The following is a 23,817-nucleotide window of genomic DNA, read 5'->3' on the forward strand; positions in this document are numbered from 1 at the left end:
CCTCTTCACATTTTTTAGGTAATCTAGATACCTGGCTGCTCAAAGCTTTCTCACTTATCAGGATTTTGCTTTACAGGAATTTCCTGGGGACAAGTGGAATCCAATAACAGGAAACAGGAAGACCAGCCAGTCAGGGAGGTAAGTGAGCGCTCAGGGAGTTGGGGTGAGTTGGTGCCTCTGGAGCTTCTATAGAAATTGCTAAGGTCTTTGGTTTGCTTAGTTTCCTTTGAGGAAACTGGCCTGGTATCTAGACTAAGGGCTTGATGCCATAGATATAATTCAGCCTGTCTCCCCGCCCCCTGCACTCCTAGATAGGTGGGTACAGACCAAACTGATTGCTAGGACATTTTGGAATGTGCCCGTTTCCTCTATTAGACTGAGACCCTTGAGAGAGGACACCATACCTTGGTCACAGCTTTATTCTCTGTACCCAGCGCAGTGCCTGATACAGAGAAGTTGCTCAAGAGGTATTTGTCATTTGCTTGCCAAATGAAGAAATGGAACCTCCTCCACCATTAAATGGGTGAAATGACACAAAAGTAATAATGCTAGCTAACGTTTCTTGAACATAGTGCTCTATTCTAGACCCCATTCAAATCATTTTACAAGTATGTATTTGTCACTATGACCTTATGGAGTTGGTAATAATTAGTCTTTCCATTTGACAGAGAGAAGAAATTGAGACACACAGAGATACATTCATTTGCCTAAAGTCCCACAGCTAATCAGTTGACTAGACCCAGGTGGTCTAGCTTCAGGGACACTATACTACATTACAGTGTTTCTCTGAAATGGTTCTTTCACTGATTAGTCAGTGAAATAAGAGGACTTTATTGAAAACCTAGTATAGGTCCTGCCTTTTTCTGGGCAAGGTGAGAAATACGAGCAAAAGAGCAACAGGAAGCACAGTGCCTGCCCACAGCTTGAGCAGGGAAGACTGACCCATACAAAGCTAAATGGCAGTAATAATAAATTACCACTTGCCAAACAACCTGTGTGCTGCAAGCCGAGTTATACGTACTATGTTATGCTTTATCTTCCCAACAACTCTGTCAGGTAGGTATGATTATAACTGGGGCGGTGGGTCTCAAACTTGAGTGTGCAATTGAAACACAGATAAACAGTTGGACCCACCCTGCGCCCTGAGAGTGATTCAGTAAGGGGGGAGTGGAGCTCAAAACCTGTAACTCTAATAGGTTCTAAGAGCATCTGGGTGATGCTGATGCAGCTGGTCCTGGGATCCAGTTTGAGAATTGCCAACTCAGATAAAGGATCACAGTCAGAGAGCCTAAGGAATCTACTCAAGGTCTCACAGCTAGTAAAGGGATAAGCTATGAATTAAGCCCAGCTTTTTCTTTCTCACACAAGTTGACAGAAGATGAAACCCTGTCAAATACAGGGCTTAAGAAGCACCTGGCACCTGGTAAGGGGCAGTACGTGGTAACTATTATTGTACACTATTTAAGTTCATTGGAGGGTAAAAACAGCTAAAGGTTGGTAGCTGCAGGAGGAAAGGCCCATAGAGGAAACTAAGCAGGGTGTGTTGGAGGAATAATCCCCACCAGTTAAGTTCTGGCCTTGGAGTCACTTCTGCCTGGGTTCAAAGCCAGGTTCTTCTGTTCACTAACCATGTGGCCTTGGCAAGTGCCTACCTGCCTGCCTCTCTCCCTCTCTCTCTTTCCCTTCCCCCCTTATTTATAAAATGGGATAAGAGTATCTATCTCAAATGTTTGTTGTTATGAGGACTAAATGAATTAATATATATGTAAAGCATTTAGAGCAAAACCTGACACCATAAACTCTCAGGAAATGTTATCTGTAATGAGGAGGAAGAAGAACAGCAGCAGCAGAGAAGAAAGGTGAGTAGTGAAGCACTGGACCAGCCTGGGCAGGCCTTGACCAGCCTAGGTAGACCAGCCTAGGTAAACCTAGGTAGGATCATAAACATGGGAGCAATGAAAGGTTACTATCAGGTAAGTGACATGATAAATGTGGCCCTTTAGGCAACTTTGCAGTGTTTGCAGCCTAAGTGGGTTGAAGAGAGACCAATTAGGGAAGGTGATCTGGGCATGACAGAATGTGGCCCTGGATTGGGGAGGTAGAGGTGCGATAGAAATGGAGCAGAAGGAATAGATAAATATGTGTGATATTTGGGGGAGGGGAGTTTGTTTATTGTGAAAACAATATTACAGGAAATTAATAATAGAAGAAAAAATAACCTTACTGTTACCACCTTAGCACCCTGGTTATTTTCATTTCCCTGTCAGCTTTATCTGTAGGTATAGAGATTTTTCTAAGCATGATTATAATAACCATGTAGATGTAATTTTGTGTGCCCTGCTTCTTTTTCCTCTCTAAGCATTACTTGGTAAACAATTTTTCATGTTGCTATGCAGGTTTCCTCAAGTCATAATTTTTAGTGGCTGTATAATATTTCACCAGCTTAATGTGCTCTAATTTGCTTCATCATTCCCAAATTGTTGAGTACATAGGTTGTTTCCAGTTTCTTGCTATTATAAAGTAATGCAGCAGAAACATTTTGAGTCACTATAGCTTTTTTTCTCATTTTGAATTATCTCATTAAAAACAATTATGTGGAGTTGGGATTACTAGTGCAAAGAATATGAACATTCTTATGGTTCTTCATAGATTTTGCCAATCTGTTTTCCCCACGAGATGTTTCACATGCCATTAGCAATATATGAGAATACCAGTTTTCCAAAATTATGTCACCATTGAAAATTTTCTTTTTCTAATGCCATACAGTTTAATGGGACCTATTATAGTTTTAATTTGCTTACTTTGATCATTCTAGTTTGAATATTTTGTGTGTCTAATTAATATATTAATATCTGTATCTGTTCAGATTATTTGCTCACAAATATGTGACACCTTTTGAGGGCAAAGTAGAGAAAACTTGGTGACTAGAACTTGAGGAGAAAAAAGGAAATATATCTTAGCCAAGCATGATAGTGCACACCTGTAGTCCTACTGCTCAGGAGGCTGAGGTGGGAGGATCACTTGAGCCCAGGAGTTCGAGGCGGTAGTGAGCTGTGATCACACGACTGCATTGCATCCTGGGTGACAGAGCAAGACCCAGTCTCAAAAAAAAAAAAAAAAAAAAAAAAAGATAAAAAATAACTCTGAGCCCCAGTGACTTGGAGAAACTTATTGGCATATATGGGGCAGTTGAGAAGAGGAGCTGGTTTGGTGAAGATGCTGCTAAGTTTGAACTGGGATATGTTGTATTTGAAGTTAGTGGAAGATACAAGTTGAGGCTTTCAAGGCTTGTCAAGCACCCAGCCAGGGGACAGGATGAGGAAGAAGAATCAACAAAGGAAACTGAAGAGTCAAACAGCTAAAGTAGTAGAAGGAGAAATCTGCCAGTGTAGAAGATAAGCAGATGACTGTTAATGTCCTTAACAGTTTGGAATTACAAGTGACCTTCAAGAAAGCAAATTCAGTAAGGCTATGGGCATAGAAAATAGATGGCATGGTGGTCTGTAAGGGGGAAGCATTAAGAGAAGAAATGCAAGCAGCTTTACACATCACAAATTTACCTGTTTTAAGTGTACAATTCAATGATTTTTACTAAATTTACAGTGATGTATAATCATCACCACAATCTAGTTTTAGAGCATTTCTATCACCCTTAAAAAAACCCCTCATGCCCATTAGCCGTTGCTTTCCATTCCCACTCTCAGCCTCAAGCAACCACTAATCTACTTTCTGTCTTTATAGATCTTCCTTTTCTGTGCACTCCATATGACTCAAATCACACAGTATGTGGTCTTTTATGCCTGACTCCTTTCACTTAGCATAATGTTTAGCAGTTCATCCATATATCAGTACTTCATTCCTTTTTATTTCCAAATAATATTCCATTATATGGATGCATCATATTTTGTTTACTAGTCCTTCCACTAATGGATTGTTGGGTTGTTTTAACTTTTTGGCTATTGTGAATATTACTGCCATGAACATTCATGTACAAGTTTCTGTGTAGATTTATGTTTTTCATTCTCTTCGGTACATGTTTAAGAGTGAAATTGCTGGGCCAAGCGGTAACTTTATTGTTTAACTTTTTGAGGAAATGCCCATTCTCTAAAGCAACTGCACCATTTTACATTCCCACCAGCAAAAGAGAGTTCCAGTTTCTTTTGGCTAATTTTAATACAATGATTAATTGTTACTGTGTGATTTTTAAAATGTTTAAAAAGGGGCCTTGCACGGTGGCTCACACCTGTAATCTCAACACTCTGGGAGACTGAAGCGGGCGGATTCCCTAAGGTCGGGAATTCAAGACCAGCTTGGCCAACATGGTGAAATCCTGTCTCTACTAAAACTATAAAAATTAGCCGGGCATGGTGGCAGGCGCCTGTAATCCCAGCTACTCAGGAGGCTGAGGCAGGAGAATTGCTTGAATCCGGGAGGCAGACGTTGCAGTGAGCCAAGATTGTGATACTGCACTCCAGCCTGGGCGACAGAGCAAGACTCTGTCTCAAAAGAAAAAAAACTGTTTAAAAAGGAAGATGTTTAAAAATAATAAATTAGTTAGGAAAAGTAAAGAGAGAAATAGGATGATAGAGGGAGCAATTGGGTTTAATTTAGTGGTTCTCAAAATGTGGCCCCAGGCCCAGCAACCTCAGTATCACCTGAGAACTTGTTAGAAATGCACATTCTCAGGCTATACTCAGACCTACTGATTCAGAAGATAAGGATGTGGCCCAGCAATCTCTGTTTTAACAAGCCCTCCAGGCAATTCTGACACAAGCTAAGTTTCAGAACCACCAGTTTGAATGAAGCTTCAGTCAGGATCTAGAAAACTGAATTAAGTTTAAAACAGAAAGGAAAGCTCAGTAGAAAAGGAAGAAGTATTGACACTGAAGATGGAAGAGGCAGGTCCCAATTGAAGGTCTCAGGAAACATGAGAAGGACTAGGAAATGTCCAGGGCATAGATGACATCTGCGAGGAGAAATCCTGATAGAGTTTCCCCTCACACCTTCCCCCACCACCACACACACAAATTTTAACATTTACTATGTTATTTCTGTCACAACTGGAATCATGGGTGTAGGTGGAAAAATCAAATGTATATTCTTAAGCCACTCTCTTTGCCTGGAAGCCTGCAATGAATTGATAATTTCAGGTAGTTATACTCTTAGTCGTCTTCCTCCACTGTTATTTGGTTTTCTGCAAAGAGAATGTAAAAATTTTAATATTAGCAGGAGGGAGAAAAATAGTGAGTAGATCTACTGGGAGAAAAAGCTACATTACTGTGATATATTTAAAAGCCAAAATAAGTTATTTTCTGGATTATCTCTCTTGGTTTTTTGTACCTATGATTGCCTGCTGTGACCCTTTCCCTTTTTTTTTCACTTTGCACAGAACTTTAGAATGTGTAGGGTGTTTTTATATGCATGATCACAGTTAATCCTCACAACAACACTGAGGTTAAGCCTTATTTTTCCCATTTCACTGATGAGGAAGACAAGACTCAGGAAAGGTATTATACTATTAACAGCAGCAACAACAGGTATAATAGCTAACATTTCTTGAGTGTGTTTATTCTGTGTCAGACACTGTTGTAAGCATTTCACATGAAATATTTTATTTATTATTTATAATGACCCCATGAGAGCATTACTGTTTATTGACCCAGTTTTGCAGTTGAGGAAATTGACTCACAAAGAGATTAAAGTAACTTGCCCCAGGTCAAACAGGCATCTGACTTCAGAGCCCATTACTACAGGGATTATACAGCAAGTAAGTGACCAAACTAGAGCTCTACTTAGGATTTTCCATTCTCAGCCTAGGGTTCTCTTCCTTCCCTTTGTCACATCACATCAGGAGCAGAGTGTGAAATACCCAGTACAGATTTCCTATGTACTGATTGAGTGAAAGAATATGGGTAATTCAGAGTTGAATCTGATTTCATTAGGAAGAGTACACTTTTCAGGAAGCCTTTACTACCTAAGAAGAATGCAACCTTCAGGGGCTCAGAAGGATTTGTCACAAGTATAACTAAGTGAATTTAAATACTTAGGTATTAATTTAACACCAGGCACACAAAACTTATTCAAAGAAAATTATAAAACTCTAACGGGAGAAATAATATGAATAAATGCATAGCATATACTTTGCTTTAATTTAGGAAGACTAAATATAGTAATGATTACAATTATCCCTAAGTTTAATGTGTAGACATAATGTACTCCAATTAGAGTCACCATGGGATACTTTATAGAACCTGTCAAATTTATAGTAAAATTTATCTGGAAGAATAAGTAAGTGGGCAGAAATACCAAAGAGTACATGTATTTTAAAAGTTAATGATTAGACTTACCCTATCAGATTTTAAAACCTGTCATAAAGCAACAATTATCAAAACCACATGATAGTGGGTTAAAAAAAGTCAAGCAGTGAAATTAAAAAAGAGCTTCTAGAAACAGACTCAAGCTATTTTAAGAATATAAAACACATTGGAAGCAACCCTGGACTGGGGAAAGCAATTACTATTTCTTTAAAAACTGTTGGGAATTTTAGATATCAATATGGAGAATAATTAACTTAGATTCATAGCACATACTGTACAGAAAGTGGACCAGTAGAATCGCATATTTATTCCAGCTGTGGATGGAAGATAAATTTGTGTCTGTTAAATGGAGGATATCATCAGAGACAAGATCGATGGATTCAAATATATAAAAGTTGGTGGTTGGGGGGAAAGCCTTTGTACAACAAAATGTAATAAAAAGCTAAGCAACAGAATGAGGAAAATGTCCGGGATCAGCATCACTCACAACAGTTGCCTGTCCAGAAAATATATATAAAAAATGGGTAGAGATGTAGAAGGTCAGCTTTCAGATTTAGCTTCATAAGTGGGTAAGGAAAATGAACAGGCAATTTACACATGAGGCAATAAAGGGAGTGAAATCATTGCATGGAAAAGTACCACCTCTCTAGCAATTAAAGAAGTACAAATAGAAGCAACTTCAAGGCATCATATCTGCTTATTAAATTATCAACAATAAAAAAATCAATAAATAGAAATTGTAAAATGCTACCCTTGGCAAGGCTGTGAGGAAACGTGTGTTTCTGGAAACAGTATAAATTGGTTTAGTCTTCCTAGAGGGCAATCTAGAAAAATGTGACAAGAGTATGTGTTTCTGGGTTTAGTCTTACTAGAGGACAATCTGGAAATATGTGTTCATATTATTTGGCCTAGAATACCCCCAAGGAAATAACCTAAAAGGGAAAAAATAATTTACTTAAAGATGTTCATAGTAGTGCTTATTATAACCATGGAAAGAGTTTACCAATCTAATATATCATCATCTTGGAACAAAATAGAATAGCCACTAACAGTGACAGGTATACAAATGTTAGGTCTTTCCCAGAAATGAGTGGCTGTAATATTAACAAAAAATAAATAATAAATATGGCCGGGCGAGGTGGCTCACCCCTGTAATCCCAGCACTTTGCGAGGCCGAGGCGGGCGGATCACAGGGTTAGGAGATCCAGACCATTCTGGCTAACATGGTGAAACCCCGTCTCTACTAAAAATACAAAAAATTAGCCAGGTGTGGTGGCGGGTGCCTGTAGTCCCAGCTACTGGGGAGGCTGAGGCAGGAGAATGGTGTGAACCTGGGAGGCGGAGCTTGCAGTGAGCCGAGATCGCGCCACTGCACTCCAGCCTGGGTGAGAGAGCGAGACTCCATCTCAAAATAATAATAATAATAATAATAATAATAATAAATATGAAACCACATGTTGAATCTGATAGTAGCCATACACAAAGAAAATTCAGGAAGGAATCTGGTAAAATGTAAATAGCTGGATATGAATGTACATGGTGTTCTTTAGGTACATGTCAAGTTGTTGGAATTTATAAATAAAAAGAAAATCTGAAGAAGAGGCGGCCCATGTTGGTTTGATATAGGCCTGAGAAGTTAAAGATCAAGGGCTTTGTAAAAAATTCCCCTACCAATGACAGACAGTGTTACTTACCAGACATGCTTAATCTCACTGCTAGCTAGAATTTGGTTTGCTGGAATTCTCCATCCACTAGCACTTTTGCTTACTTAAATCCACGAGAACCTTGACATCACCAGACCTCTACAAATCTCCAAATTTGTCACCACCACTACAACATAGTACCCCCTCGCACACACCCCCACCAATAAAAATTTTATTTTCTGCCTCAGAAGCATCCCTTTCTTAAGGCTTTTCCATTTCCCTTCATTTCTATCACTAGCACTAGTTTGCATTTCAGTGCCATTATTCACAAAGAAGCACATTTTCTCTCTACCACAGTGACTGCATATGTATGTATTACTTGACAACAAATATAGATTGGGGTCACTGGAGAGAATGAGCTAAGCTTCACCTGGGACAGCCCCAGTAAAGCAAGGACTTCTCTGATTTCTTCACGGTACACTTTGCATCAGCCTCCTGAGGACTAGAGAAGGTTCAGGGCAAGTACTGCCACTTGCGTTTGTTGTTGCCAAGCTAATTGTTCATTACTGGAATTTCTGTGGACCCAGAGGCAAGCAGGGGTGGCAGCAACAAGCTCGCTGGGTCCTTCTCCCCTCCCAGTATATCCTCCTTGTGTCTTACTTCCTGGATCTTGCAAATATTTCCTTCGGCAATAACCTGGGAGTGTCTGTTTCTCTTGGAGCAGTCTTACACGGCTGCTGAGGGAAGGGAAAGGCGAGAGGCTTTGGACCTGTGTGCTGTTGCTACTGAGATTCTGGAATGCCAAGCTATTGTGGTGAGCTTAAAAATAAAGTTTCCAAACAAGAAACTTCAAAAGGGCGAAGGAAGAGGTAGGAGGAGATTTTTCAATCTCTGCAAATACTGGTTTTCGTTTTCAATTCCTATTAGGCAAAAAAATATATATATTTTAACAAAAAGGCAAAATCTATTCTTCAGAAGAAAAGGCAACCCATGGAAGAGGAAAAGAGATGAACAACCCTCGTCTTGGCAGGCAATTTGCTTTTGTTTTTGAGATACAGTCTCCTTGCTGATGTCAACAAAGCCCTTTCTCATAGTTTGCTTTCATGCTTCCTCTCCTTTCCTCAGTGAGGAGCTAAAGCCTTCATGGACGCCTGAGGATGAATGTAGCGCAAGTACCTTTTGCTCTACCCCAGGAGTCCTTGCTTCCCTGCGATTCTCTCTCAGAGACAGACAAGGCAGGTCTGGACACTTCGCTTTTTACTAGCTGGGAAAATGACTTATCCTTTTTAAGCCTCAGGAGTCTCATCTGCAAACTGATAATAATGGTTGTTGTGAAGATTAATGGAAATACATACATGAAAGTACCTAACACGGGGCCCAACACTTAGCAAGAAGTAAGAAACTAGAGTAGTCGGCTGGGTATGGTGGCTCACGCCTGTAATCCCAGCACTTTGGGAGGCCAGGTGGATAGATCACTTGAGGTCAGGAGTTTGAGACCAACCTGGCCAACATAGCAAAAACCAGTTTCTACTAAACATACAAAAATTAGCCGGGCATGGTGGCACACGGGAGGCTGAGGCATGAGAATCACTTGAACCTGGGAGGCGGAGGTTGCAGTCAGCCAAGATGGTACCACTGCACTCCAGACTGGGCAAGACACTGTCTCGAAAAAAAAAAAAAGAAAAAAAAAGGAAAGAAACCAAGTAGTTCCTTTTCCTTAATGAAGCTCCTTGCCCTCCACTCCAAGGAAAGAATCCTTACTTGGTCTCAAAGCAGAGTTGCAAATTTCTGTACATTTAGGAGGCCTGATCCCCTTGAAAATGGAGGCCAACCAATATCCCTGGCTTGAGGATGACACCCTTCAGTGGAAGCCTCCCTTTCACCATCACCATTTTGCTTCAATTGTTAAAGCCAGGAAGACAGGAGCAATATCAGTTTTGCTCCCCTTTGACCTGGTCATCTTGCACAGTGTAATATTCAGCAAGGATTTGTTGAAGGAATGACTAATACGCACATTGGCCCAGATGATCCCATTAAGGGTAGCCCTTCCCCTTCTGGAGTTGGTCTTCTTCTGCCCGCTCGAAGTAAGTGACTCTGCAAGTCTCAGGCTGCCCCAACACAGGGCAGGTGAGTGGGAGGGCAGTGCTTTTAAAATGAGGGCTGACACAGAGAATAGCAATTCCCAAGTTGCCTTGTGCCCAGTACCTCCAGATAGGGCCACAGTTCCATGACTTGGGGCACCAGGTGTCCCTAGAAGGGCATGTTCTTTTCTGGAGTTTATTACCGGGGTGGGGTGGGTGGGAGGGATTTTTTAAGGCTAACACACATAGTTAGTACTTAAACAAGACATCTTTGAATATCCAGTCCTTTTGATTGTCACACTGCTCTTAAGCCTAAACTTGCCTTTTATTATATCTGCCTTTTTAGTAGATAAGAAAAGTGAGTGAATGAGTCCAGGCTGAAAATCCATAGTAAACTAGGGCCTCCTGGCTAGTCAGCCATGTGGTTGGGCTGGGACTTGAGGTCTCCTGGTTTCTTGGCTATTGAGCAGGGTTGAACATTCATCAGGGAGTGCAGTCCAATTCTTTTGATGGGAACAAGGAGCAGGGCTGAAGCATACAGCTGTGAAGGCAACTTTCCATGTTCCTAGCATCATTTCTAGGTCCTTTTTACATAGTTCATCCTCATGACTGCTTATTTGTAAGACAGGTATTTTGTTGAAAGTGAGGTAAGTGAAATACCTTGCTCAAGGTTATACAGCTTTTGAGTTACAGAGCCAGATTTTTAAATTTTATTGAAATTCAGACCCAAGTCTTTCTAACACTGTGTTCTTTTCTATTGCCTGTCCTGTGCCCTGGTTAGGGAAGAAGAAAATGTGGTAAATTTGATTGTTATCATGGAACAGGGTTGTTTTCATCACAGCTGCAATACATTAGCCCAACTGTTGCCTTTGAGGCTATTGCTGCATTTCATAAAATCTAGATTGGAGATGAAGGTCGGGAGAGAGGCAGGGACAGGAGATAGAAATGGGCAACCAAGTGTGTGTGATGAGGGGTGAGGGACAGAATGTATAGTTTGGAAACCAACCTAATTGGAACAAATAACTGCCCCCAAATCATAGCACTCCCAACCCTTTTACTCTGAACCTTTGTTTCCATGATATGGTCCCTGAACCACCTGTGTTAGAATCCTTTAGGTGAATTGCTTAAAATGCTGATTCCTGGAGCCCACCACAGAGGTATGAAATCCCAGTTTTAGGGTTGGGGCCAATGAATTTGCATTTTAAACAACTTCCTGGGTAATTCTGATGAGGAGCCACTTTGATTATGAGCTGTTTTCCCAGACTAGTGGTTTCCAATAAAAGCTGGATCATGTACCCTTCTCAGAAAGATTTTTTAAGCATGTACCCTCAGCATATGTTGGCAATATATTTATTAATTTCTTATATGTGCTAATGTCCTCATATTTATGCTTTGAAATGCAAGAAATAGAAAAAAACAAATATAAATGAAATTCTGTGAAGACAACTACCCTAGACTAAAAAATAAATGACCTGTCAAAAAAAAAAAAAAAAGGAGGTAGGTGGTTGAAATCCCATTTCAGGGAGAAGGAAAAAAGAATGGTAAGAGCCCAGTAGAGTGGAAACTTGACCTCATTTTTCTACAAACCCAGAACTCCTCCAGAATGAAGAAAAAGGGAACTGACCGTAAAGGTTTCAAGGTGAATATCAATAACCCATTAATCCTTAATCTTTGGATTCCAAAAAGTGAAAAAAATGATTGGACAAGGCTGAAGGGCGTTGGCCAGGCACCCAGTTGAAGTAGAAAGCAGCATTTTATGAAAGCACCTACATGAGACAAGCACCTCATCTTTTGAGATGTGCAGCTAAGGACAGCATTGACAAGGCACCAGCTTTGATCAAAGCAGCAAAGCTCCATGCAGCTCATGAAATGTGGTGCTCTTTAAGCACCGTAGGGTAAATCAGCCCAGTAATAGAATTAGGAAGCTTGATAAGGTTGAGCAAAACAAATAATTTCCATTAGCTTGCGCTACCCCCAAAGAAATATGCAATTTAGGTAAAAACAACAGACTTGCTATGCAAACACAGCCTCGAGATAAATCCCAGCCCGCTCCCCCTCCCTCCACCACACAAAAACCCCAATCAGGTTCTGGAGCAATTGGACAGCTGCTGACTGCTTTACCTGCTCTGCTGCTCATTGTTCCCATTGCCTGGCAACCTGGGCTGCGAGATTACAGTAAAAGAGATCTAACTTTTCTTCTTTTCCATAGTCACACAAACCTGCATTTATTTCACACTGAAGAAATACGTACTGAGCACCCACTGTGTGCCAGGCACTGTGCTGGATACTGGTGATATAGTGGTGAACTTTACATGGCCTTTACCCTCAATATGGTTATGTGGAAGGGGCAGACAAGTAAGGAGTAGTGTGCTAGGAAAATTAATGGGTGCTGTTAGAGGAGAGTCTGGGCACCTATCCCATCCTTTGGGGAAATCGGGGAAGGCTTCCTGAAGGAAATGACATCTCAGTGGAAATCTGAAAGTAAGTCAGATAAAGACGGGGAAAGAGAGGATAAAGAGGAAACAGAGCATGTAAAGGCAAAAAGAAGTGTGGGAGGTGTAGGAAAGGCAGAATTTTAAGGAACCTTACAAATCCTAGTAAGGGGTCTGTATTTTATGAATAATGTAGGCTTCAAGCAGAAAAATGTATGACAAAATCAGATTTCTGCTTTTTCTGTTTACTAATTTTTAATTGAAAAAAGTAATAAATGCATTTAGTGTACACACACACAATAAGAGAATCTCACCCCAAACCATCAGTACAACTCTTCTTCACAAGAGACATTACTGGCAGTTTGTTGTGTATCCTTCCAGAAAAGTAACGTGTGTGTATGTGTATACATTCTTTTTTACAAAAATGGGAACATATTGCACATCTTTTCTATTCTACATCCTGCTTTTTTATTCTAGTGATTATTCTATGTTACACATAGATCTATTGCATCACCTTTAACAGCTACATGGTGTTCCATATATAGATATTCCCTATTTTATTTAACTAGTCCCATTGAAGGGCATTTAGATGGTTTCCAGTCTTTCGTGATTACGTACAAATCTACAGTGAATATCCTTATGGATGTCTCTTTGTGTTCTTGTTGGAATGTGTCTGTAGGATAAATCTCTAGAAGTAGAACTACTGGGTCAAAGGATATGCACATTTTACCTTCTTTGCCTTCCAAATTGCCCTCCCTAGGAGTTATGCTAATTTCAACTCCCACCAACAGCGTATAAGATCACCTGTTTCCTTATATCCTCATTAATTCTTTAACTTTTTTTATTTAAAAAGTTTCATTATTGTTTGGATTTGCATTTTTTAAATTTTAAGTGAGATCGAACACCTTTTGGTAAATTGGTAAGTCATTTGTATTTTTCTGTGAACGATACCTTTTTTTCCCTATGGAGTTATTGGTCCCTTTTATTGATTGGTAAGCATACTTCACATATTAAGGATATTTAGTCTTAGTTGTATATGTTACAAATATTTTTCCTAGTATATCTTCACTTTTAGACTTTATGGTGTTTTTTCTGGACATAATTTTTTAAGTTTTAGGAAGTCAAATTGATCAACTTTCCCTTATTACTTTTATGTTTTGTGTCTTACTTAGAAAGAACTTGTCCTGCCAAGATTATTTTATAGTTTTTAAAATGTTTTCTTCTAGTACTTTTATGGTATTTTTTTGACTGTTGAGTCTTGATACATCTAAACTTTATTTCAGTGTAAAAAGTGATATGATGATTCAGCTTTATTTTTGTCTCAATGGCTATCCAGTTGTTCTAAAACTATGTATTAAATAATTCATCCTTCCCCTACTGTTTGAAATGCTTCATCACAAGCTAACTTCCCTTATGCATTTGAGTTGACTTCAGTGTTCTAGTGTTCTCTGTTTTATGCCATGGATCTACCTTTCTATTTGTGAGACTGCCTTATTTACTGCTGACTTTAGAAATTATTTCAATAATTGGTAGGGCTGGTCTTCCCTCTTTCATTACTCTACTTTTTCCATACTGTTCATAATAATTCTTACGATTTTATTTTTCCCATATGAAATTTACAATAATGTTCCAAAATGCAATCTGTTGACAATTTTATTGAGTTTCTATTAATTTTATAGATTCACTTAGAGTTGGCATCTTAACAATGTTGAGTCGTCGTCACTAGGAAATTGTGAGTCCTTTCATTTTTGTGCATCTAGTTTTATGTTTCTCAATAAGTTTTAAAGTTTTTGCATATAGATCCTGCATATATCTTGTTAGGTTTATTTCTACGCATCTTATCGTTATACTTGCTGCAGTAAATGTGATTTTCCCCTCCATTATATATTCTAGCTAATTGTTGCATCTATATAGAAAAGATGATTTCTATATATGAATTTTGTACCCTGACACCTTACTGAATTTTCCTGTTGTTGGTATTCATTTTTAAATCGTTTATGATGAGGCTGCGCTCAGAGGTGCATGCCCGTAATCCTAGCACTTTGCAAGGCCGAAGTGGGTGGATTGCTTAAGGCCAGGAGTTTGAGACCAGCCTGGGCAACATGACAAAACCTGTCTCTACTAAAAATGCAAAAGTTAGCTGGGTATGGTGGTGCATGCCTATAGTCCTAGCTACTTGGGAGGCTGAGGCACGAGTATCGCTTGAACCTGGGAGGCAGAGGTTGCAGTGAGCGGAGATCATGCCACTGCACTCCAGCCTAGGTGATAGAACTGGACTCTGTCTCAAAAAAAAAGTTTCTGATGAATTTTCCAGATAAATAATTGTGTCATCTATACATAATGAATCAAGTAAAAATAGGTATGTGATATGATATTAGGTGGGGATGAAGATGAATACTCAAAAAATGAAGTAGAATAAGGATAATTAAATATAAGTTGCCTCTATTTTTGATAAACTAGTCAGGAAAGGCTTCTCTGCCCGGTACACATTTGTCATTTTTTTACTTTCCACTTGTCCATCACCTTTGTGTGTGTGTGTGTGTGTGTGTGTGTGTGTGTGTGTGTGTGTGTGAGAGAGAGAGAGAGAGAGAATATGCCAGGTGGAACAGTTTGCACAAAAGGGATTGTTACAATCTTAATGATCTATAGGTTTGCAAAGGCCCAAATAAGAAAATAGTGGGTATGTCTGGATATGAATTTCTTGTCCACATGAGTGGCGAGCTGACCAGAATGGGGGTGGGATAAGAGGAGAATCAAGGACATTTTGCCTTCCATTCTGTCTGAGTTTGGCTATCATTATGTGTATTCTTATTTTTTAAAGAAATATTTCCAATCTTCATCATGATTATTGAATGGATATTCTGTATGATGATTTAATTGAACCCCTGGAATTTCCTGTCACTGGGCAGGACTTAGCATGATGCTGATTGCTCACAGGCTACAGCAGGAAACCAGATCTTGTGGCTTAGAGGGCTTAACTCTTTATACTCTGAGACTAAAGAGATGTCTTTTAACTTTAGTCAGTCTTTATTATACAGAAGTTTGAATTTTTATGTATATTCCAATAAACCTGGACTTATTTGGAGATTTTCTTCTATTGCTTATGAGAATCTTATTTCACCGCATAATGATAGTCTTTTTAATTTTCTGATAGTTTTTCTTATGTTATATATGTGCATAATATATACACATATAACATATATAATATATTAAAATTATATATACACACACGCACACACATATACACACACACACACATATCCATGACTCTTGATCTGGAATTTATTTTGGTATATAATATATGATGCAGCTCCAAAAAGCACTGCTTTGCAGTTATCTCAAAAAGATTTATTAAGCAATATTTCTTTATCTCCTTTTGGGGGGAAGATTATGTATATGATGTTTTTATAGGTAGTCTGCTTTGTTTCTGAATTTTCTATTCTGTTTTGTTGATCAATAACACACTGTTTTAATTACAATTATTTTATAATATACTTTATCCCTTACTTACACCCTCCCCCATTTCTTCTGTAGCAGAATACTCTTTAATATTATATCCTGCTTTCATTACAAGTTAATTTTCTAAAAATTCTGTAGTCAAATGTAGTTTAAAAATTCCTATTGAGAATTCTGATTGGAATTGCATTAGAAGGAGTTTTTTGTTGTTGTTGTTTGAGACAAGATCTTACTCTGTCACCCCAGCTGGAGTACAGTGGTGCAATGATGGCTCACTGTAGCCTCAACCTCCCAGGCTCAAGCTGTCTTCCCATCTCAGCCTCCCGTGTAGCTGGGACTAAAGGCACACACCATCGTGCCCAGTTACTTACAAGAAAAAAAAAAAATTAGAGACAGGGTCTTGCTATGTTGCCCAGGCCAGTCTTGAACTCCTAGACACAAGTGATCCACCCACCTCAGCCTCTCAAAGTGCTGGGATTGCAGGCATAAGCCACTGTGTCTGGCCAGAAGGAGATATTTTAAATCCAAAATAGCAGATAACTATGAATGACCTGTTTGGTGTTTTTTGTTACAAGTATAAAAACATAGAAAGTATATATATATCTAATTCATAATACAGGTTGCATCTAGAGAGACAGTAGGGGAATGGAAGTGGAGAGTTATGTGAAGGGTATTATTTCTTATTTCTTAAGAAAAATTCATGAAACATAAATGGCAAGGTGTTGAAACTTACTAAGTCTGGGTGATAGGTAGGAACATGGGTATTATAGCAATCAATCTCTGTACATTTCTAAATATTCGATTTTTTTTTTTTTGCGACAGAGTCTTGCTCTGTCGCCCAGGCTGGAGTGCAGTGGCGTGATCTCAGCTCACTGCAAGCTCCACCTCCCGGGTTCACGCCATTCTCCTGCCTCAGCTTCCCGAATAGCTGGGACTACAGGCGCCCGCCACCACGCCCGGCTAATTTTTTTTTTTTTTTTTTTTGTATTTTTAGTAGAGATGGGGTTTCACCTTGTTAGCCATGACGGTCTCGATCTCCTGACCTAGTGATTCGCCCACCTCGGCCTCCCAAAGTGCTGGGATCACAGGGGTGAGCCACCACGCCCGGCCAGATATTCGAAATTTTTATAATGAAAAACAAACAAAAACAACAGATGAGGCAGGATAACCAGGCTTGTACACCCCAGAAAACAGCATATGCAATCTGACTCCTATAAACAGACTGGGGTAGTGTGTGTGTATCCAGACTTTGGAGCTAAACTGTTCAAGTTCAGATCCAAGCTCTACCACGTACTAGCTTTATGACCCCAGGCAAGTTACTTAAATGCTCTATGCCTCAGTTTCCCCAACTGTAAAATCAGTGCAATAGTAATAGCTACCTCCTAGGGTTATTGTAAGGATTAGATAAGTGAAGACATGGAAAACATTTAAACAGTGCCTAGTATTTAGTATATGCTTAGTAGGTGTTAGCTATCATTATTATTATATTATTATTACTATTATTATTACTTTTACTACACATACTACATTGTTTTGTGGACATTTTAAATTTTATATAAATGTTGTCATCCAAACTATGGGCCTATCTGCAACTTGCTTGTTTTTCTCAGTACTCATCTGATGTTTTGCAGGGAAATGGCTCATTCCAAGAATAGCTTTTCATGGGCAACCCCTTTCCATCCTTGCCTTGAGAACCCAGCGCTGGACTTGTCAAGCTACCGAGCAATTTCTTCTCTTGACCTCCTTGGAGACTTCAAACATGCTTTGAAAAAATCAGAAGAAACTTCAGTTTATGAGGAGGGAAGCTCCCTTGCCTCCATGCCCCACCCACTGCGCAGCCGTGCCTTCTCAGAGAGTCACATCAGCTTGGATCCCCAAAGCACCCGGGCCTGGGGGCAGCATAGGAGGGAGCTCTTTAGCAAAGGCGATGAGACCCAGTCAGATCTTCTTGGAGCCAGGAAGAAGGCCTTTCCTCCTCCTCGCCCTCCTCCTCCCAACTGGGAGAAGTACAGGCTCTTTCGTGCAGCCCAGCAGCAAAAGCAGCAACAGCAGCAGCAACAGCAGCAGCAGAAGCAACAGGAGGAGGAGGAGGAGGAGGAAGAAGAAGAAGAAGAGGAAGAGGAGGAGGAGGAGGAGGAGGCGGAGGAAGAAGAGGAGCTGCCACCCCAGTATTTCAGTTCAGAAACCTCTGGTTCCTGTGCTCTCAATCCCGAGGAGGTCCTGGAGCAGCCACAACCCCTCAGCCTTGGCCACCTGGAGGGCTCGGGACAGGGTTCACAAAGTGTCCCAGCAGAGCGAGAATCATTTGCACTCCATTCCAGTGACTTCCTGCCTCCAATAAGGGGTCACTTGGGATCTCAACCTGAGCAGGCTCAGCTCCCTTGCTACTATGGCATTGGTGGGCTTTGGAGGACGTCGGAACAGGAAGCCACTGAATCCACCAAGTAAGTACATATGAAAGATACGAGGCTCCTGAAGAGGCAGGCAATACAAGTTTGAATTTTACCTCCACCATTTACTAACTGGATGACCTCAGGCTGGCCAATTAAACTGCTCCCAGCCTCAGTTTTCTTACCTGGAAAATGGGTATAATGATACTTGCATCACATGATTGTTGTGAATATTAAGATAATCTACATAAAGGATATAGCTCCATGCTTAGCACATAGTAGATACTCAGTAAATATCGTGTTCTTATCCCTAAATATCTTTATTAAAATACTGTACTTTTCCTTAGTGTGTCTTCACAGTATCCATCACCATCAATTTCTGGCCCCTGATCCCAAAGGCATTGAACACTTGTTGCTTGTACTAGGTCTTTCCCAGAAACCTGGCTTGGGCATTTTTTCTGTCTTTCTCTTCTGATTGCCCTCCAGAATAAGAGGCCAGCTCACAACCTGACCTGCCTCTGCTCTAGGACAAGTAGCCTGGGCTTCTAAACTCTTCCCCCAACAACCGCCAGCATCACAGGTATTCCTGGGACTGGGTGCTTTATGCCTTGAAAATTCCTGACAATCGTTAAGGACGTTCTTTTTCTCTTCCACTTTCTCCCCCTCCTTGTTTACCTGCCTCTTTGCATTCACGTGGGTGGGTAATAGGTGGTATTTGACAGGGTGAGCTGCCTGGGCAGGGAGGCCAAAGCAAGAGTGTGTTCTGGCAGCAGAACTGCCAGTGTTTGTTCACTCCACTGAGCCAGTTGTCATCTGCATGCCCTATAGTGCATGACTGGTTTTTTTAAAATTTGTTTTGCTCCAAAGCAAAAGCTCCAGGACCATCATTGCTATTATTGCTCAGTGCTCTGGCTGTCACCGGCTCCGCCTGCTCTCCTGTGGAGAGCTCAGCCCACTCTTTGCTAGGGCTGAGGTTCCGGAGGCAGGTGGCTTAGGAGTGCTTTCTTTAACTCTCTTTATAGCAGGAATTTGCCTGAGACTTCTTGTGGTTAGAAGTACCTTGTTATCATGTCTTTTATTGACAGACAAATCTGTGAATTGGCTATCTGGAGCTAGTTGATCAGTTTTCCAGCCCAAGATGCCATAAACACAGCATTTACAGGGCCTGGCTCCCAGGCACTGTGTAAGAATCCGTCCGTAGATCCCGTGTGGCTGCTTCTCAAGCTGTTCTTCTACCTGGGGAGCATTCTCATTGTAATTAGAAAACATTTTGTGAAAAATACCCGTGATTGTTATCTATCATAGCAGGGGAAAGGGAAAATGACCCTAATAGTAGGCACTTAACAAATATTTAAGAAGAAAGAACAAATAAATGAATGGATGAACATTTATTAAGTATTTATTATATACCAGATACTGCTAGACGTTATGTGTCCATTATTTCATTGAATCCTCCCAATAGCCCTATTAGCCATTATTATCCCCATTTGACAGATGAGGAAACTAACTAATTCCAAGTTACACAGCAAAGATTCAAAGCCAGGGCTGCCTGACTCCAAAGCCCATGCTTATTTTGCCTTTTTAGGCAGCCTCTCCCAGAGAGATCTTGTGCTTCCCATAGGCCAGAAGTCACAGGGTCCTCTTCTCTACTGTAGGGGCAAGGTGTACCAGAGGCAGCAGTTACACGCCCTGGTTCTTCCTTCTTTATGTAGCTCACTTTGCCTTAGCACCTTGGCCAGACAGAAAGAAATCACTATGACTAGAGATCTTGTAACTTGCTCCAGAGATTTATTTTTAATGACTATGGGATGTAAGGGAAAACCTTTGTTTGCACACAGCTCTGCTTGTGGCTACAAAATCAATTAGATGCTCCTTTGAGTGACGGAAATTTAAGGAACAGCATCATTCCCAACATAGCTAATATTTTTTTGATTGCTTACTATGTGCCATGCATTGTTCTAAGCACTTTGTGTATTAATTGATTTCATCATCAAAGTAAACCTATGAAATAGTTACCATTCATCTTCTCCATTTCTTAGATGAGAAAGGCGAGGCCTAGGGAGATAAAGTAACTTTATCACAAGATCTCAGGTAGCTCACTATGCTTGCTGTATCATCCCAGGATCTCTGGGCTCTTGAAGAAGATTCTGTTCCAGACCCTAGGAGAGGACAGTGCCCTAGCCAGAAAGAAGCAGCTCTAAGATTTTGTAAGGGACATATAGATGCATAATATTTTGAATCTAAAATGCAAACAAAGACATCTTAATTTCAGCCAAGTTAAACTCTAGTACCTCTATAACCTACATACTATTCCATTAAAAAATGCTGGGTACACACAGAAGCCAGTTAGTGGAATAATCAAGTATTATTTTAAGTCTAATAACTCTGATTCAGGTATAGGTATAGCTTGCTTTATGGACTCTATGCATTTCCTCTCAGTGCCCTGTGAAAGGAATCTGATTTTTGCTTTGATGTTTACTATCAAATTCCAATTATGTTCTCACAGATCACCTATAATCCCTTCCCTGTTAATGGAAGTGATAAGGAAAGGATCCCTAGAACATAGTGCCTAATATGATATACTATAATATGATGCAGGGATGTTTATGCTGGGGAACTGAGTCTCCAAGTAGCACATCCTTTTTTTTTTTCCTTTATAACACCTTCTGACACAGAACTTTCACACGCACCCTAGATATTTTTCTTGTAGATAGGAATTCCCTAAGTTCAGACCTTCATATTTCCTCCAGAATATTCTCTATTATCTGCTAACATAGATATACTCCAGCCAGAAAATTCCTTACATATAGGCTTTTATATGATCTCAAGTTGTCCCTTTGGCAGGATGGCATAGTGGCTTGAAGCACAGATTCTAGAGTCAGGTTGTCCAGGTGCAAATCGCAGGTCTGTCATTTAACGTCTGGTGACCTTGGGGAAGTCACTTTACCTCTTGTTGCCTCATGTTCCTTATCTGTGTAATGGTTTTCATGAACATTCAATTATATATTTATGTACCTGTGTGTGTGTGTATCTATCTTAGGATGGTTTCTGGGGCATGGTAAGTATGGTGTGCATGTTAACTAGTATTGTTCTTTTATCAATGTTACAAGCTTGAAACTTACATATAAATGAATTTACCTAGGATAAAGAATATTGGTGTGCCAAACTTTCTTTTGTGGGATGAATTAGGAGACAGCATAACATGAATCAGTAAATAGCTGTGGAGCCTTTTAACCATTATTTTTGACCTTTATCTAAGAACTGCAAATAGCCGCAAAAATGACTAATGAGTTTCTCCTATTTTCCCTTTCAAACAGCTAGAGGTTAGTGAAGGGGTAGTGACACAGACAGGTGGAGGATGGGAGTGGCTAGCAGGCAGTGAGAATATAGTGAGGGTGGACCACTCCCTAGCGTAAACCATGGGCGAAATTATTTGCCCCTCCGGTCGCTGAGACCTGACATTGTAGCATTTCTCTCTACTTCCTTCCTCATACCAGACTGGAAGCTTTGATGGCAGAAGAGGCCAAACCCAAGCCAGCATGGAACCAGAACTACTTTTTTTCCTGAGGAGAAGTTCTATTTCATGAGCTGGGGCTCTGAGAAGCAATGCCTCAGCCCCACAGGCTTTGGTGAACCCAAGACAACAGGGTCTGCTGCTACACTTGTCAAGCCCCTGGGTGCCAACTGGTTCCATTTTTTTTCCCCATTTCATTCTACAACCATGGAGGAGGCAAGAGCCATTGGGAATATGCCAGAAGTGGAGAGATGCTATCCCTTTTCAGGCTGAAGGCCTGCCCTACAGCAGGCAGTGTCAGAAGAGCTCATGAGCTATGTGCTGGGCGGTGACAAGTCCCTGGCAGGGTGCTAACCACAGCCTCCAACGTGGTGGCCACTGTTGAGGTCATGGGTGACCTCTTTGCTGTGGGAGATCTGCAGCAGAGGGTCCATTTCAAGTAGGAGTGGCATTGGAAAAGAGAAAATGATGCGAGTGTCCAGGAAAGCCACAGGGTGCCTTTGTAAGCAAGAAGACTAGATAGAGCCAGGATGGGTTGAGATCCAGGGGTAGGTCTGAGGGAGGCCAACAGGCTTGGAGAACCAATAGCTAAGGTCTCAGATACTTCTCTACCACCTAGCCCCTACTTTGGGATCCACATACTGGGGCCATGCACCAAAGGGATGGTGATCAGAAGTCCAGAACTTTTAGGGCCTGCCAGTTTTTCTGGATTTCAACTGAGTGTTAATGACCAAACCATATGATCTCGAAAGAAGTCCCCCTAGCCGATGAAGTCGGGGCATGGAAATAGCCTTCTAAGTTCTTAAAACTTGCCTTTACTTAACTCCAGTTTGCCTTCATGTGGCCTGTTTACATTTGAACAGTGCCTTTTCCATTTTTCTCAGCTCCTTGGTGAAGCAGGGTTCCATTTTTCAGATGGAGAAAGTAAAAAGCAGAAATGTCAGCAATCTCTCAGCAGAGGTGCTCAAATGGTCATTCTTTCTTTCCACAGACAAGAGTTTCAGCCCTTTTCGCCTCCTCCAGGGGCCCCAGGAATCACTACCTCTTACTCGGCTTATTACAATATTTCTGTGGCCAAGGCAGAGCTGCTGAACAAACTGAAAGACCAACCTGAGATGGCAGAGATTGGCCTAGGAGAGGAGGATGTTGACCATGAACTGGCTCAAAAAAAGGTAAAGTGTTTTGATGTGCCCTAGAGATTTTCAGAATTTAGCTTGAATGTGTCTGGAGGATGACCAGCCTTCTACACTCTCTAGAACATCTTACATTCCCATATTTTCAGTATGGAAATCATACAGCCTCTCTGGGTTTCTCACAGATCCAATTCCAGTCTATTTTTGATCCAGTCAATAATAATAATAACAGTCATAATCATCATTATTGTCTCTGTGATCCTTAGAACAACCCAACAAGGGCCGGGCGCGGTGGCTCATGCCTGTAATCCCAGCAGTTTGGGAGGCCAAGGCGGGTGGATCACCTGAGGTCAGGAGTTTGAGACCAGCCTGGCCAACACGGCGAAACCCTGTCTCTACTAAAAATACAAAAATTAGCCAGGCATGGTGGTGGGCACCTGTAATCCCAGCTACTCGGGAGGCTGAGACAGGAGAATCGCTTGAACCCGGGAGGCAGAGGTTGCAGTGAGCTGAGATCGCGCCATTGCACTCCAGCCTGGGCAACAAAGAGTGAAACTCTGTCTCAAAAAAAAAAAAAAAAAAAGAACAGCCCAACAAGGCAGATATTATTATCCCTTTTTTACTAGTTGAAGGGACTAATTTGCCCAGGGGTTACAGACTAAATGGTAGATCCAGCACTTGAAGTCAGGACTGTCTGAATTTCTACTCTACAGTACATGCTGTCTCTCTGAATTAAGCCAGCCTTGTAAGTAAGTCACTACCCAGAGCACATCAGAGTTTCTGCCAGTGGGCTCTTCTAACCAATGGCAGTGCCATTGATTTTTGTTCTTTGTGCAACCCTTCTGGGAGAC

General features: G+C 40.8%; 1 protein-coding gene across 2 annotated transcripts in view; it reads left to right on the top strand.

The window, feature by feature from the left end:
* Positions 1 to 23,817, top strand: part of SHROOM4 (shroom family member 4) — a 234,731-nt gene that overhangs the window by 200,297 nt on the left and 10,617 nt on the right. For both annotated transcript variants that reach the window (XR_002728284.1, XM_023198675.1), the window contains exons 5-7: positions 77 to 138; positions 17,561 to 18,373; positions 22,825 to 23,005. Coding sequence is in view for 1 of the 2 variants with exons in the window: in XM_023198675.1 (XP_023054443.1) it covers positions 77 to 138; positions 17,561 to 18,373; positions 22,825 to 23,005 (1,056 nt within the window). In the remaining variant the exon portion in view is untranslated. The remainder of the gene's footprint in view (positions 1 to 76; positions 139 to 17,560; positions 18,374 to 22,824; positions 23,006 to 23,817) is intronic.

This window comes from Piliocolobus tephrosceles, chromosome 12 (genome assembly GCF_002776525.5).
Source record: "Piliocolobus tephrosceles isolate RC106 chromosome 12, ASM277652v3, whole genome shotgun sequence".
NCBI classification, from domain to species: Eukaryota; Metazoa; Chordata; class Mammalia; order Primates; family Cercopithecidae; genus Piliocolobus; species Piliocolobus tephrosceles.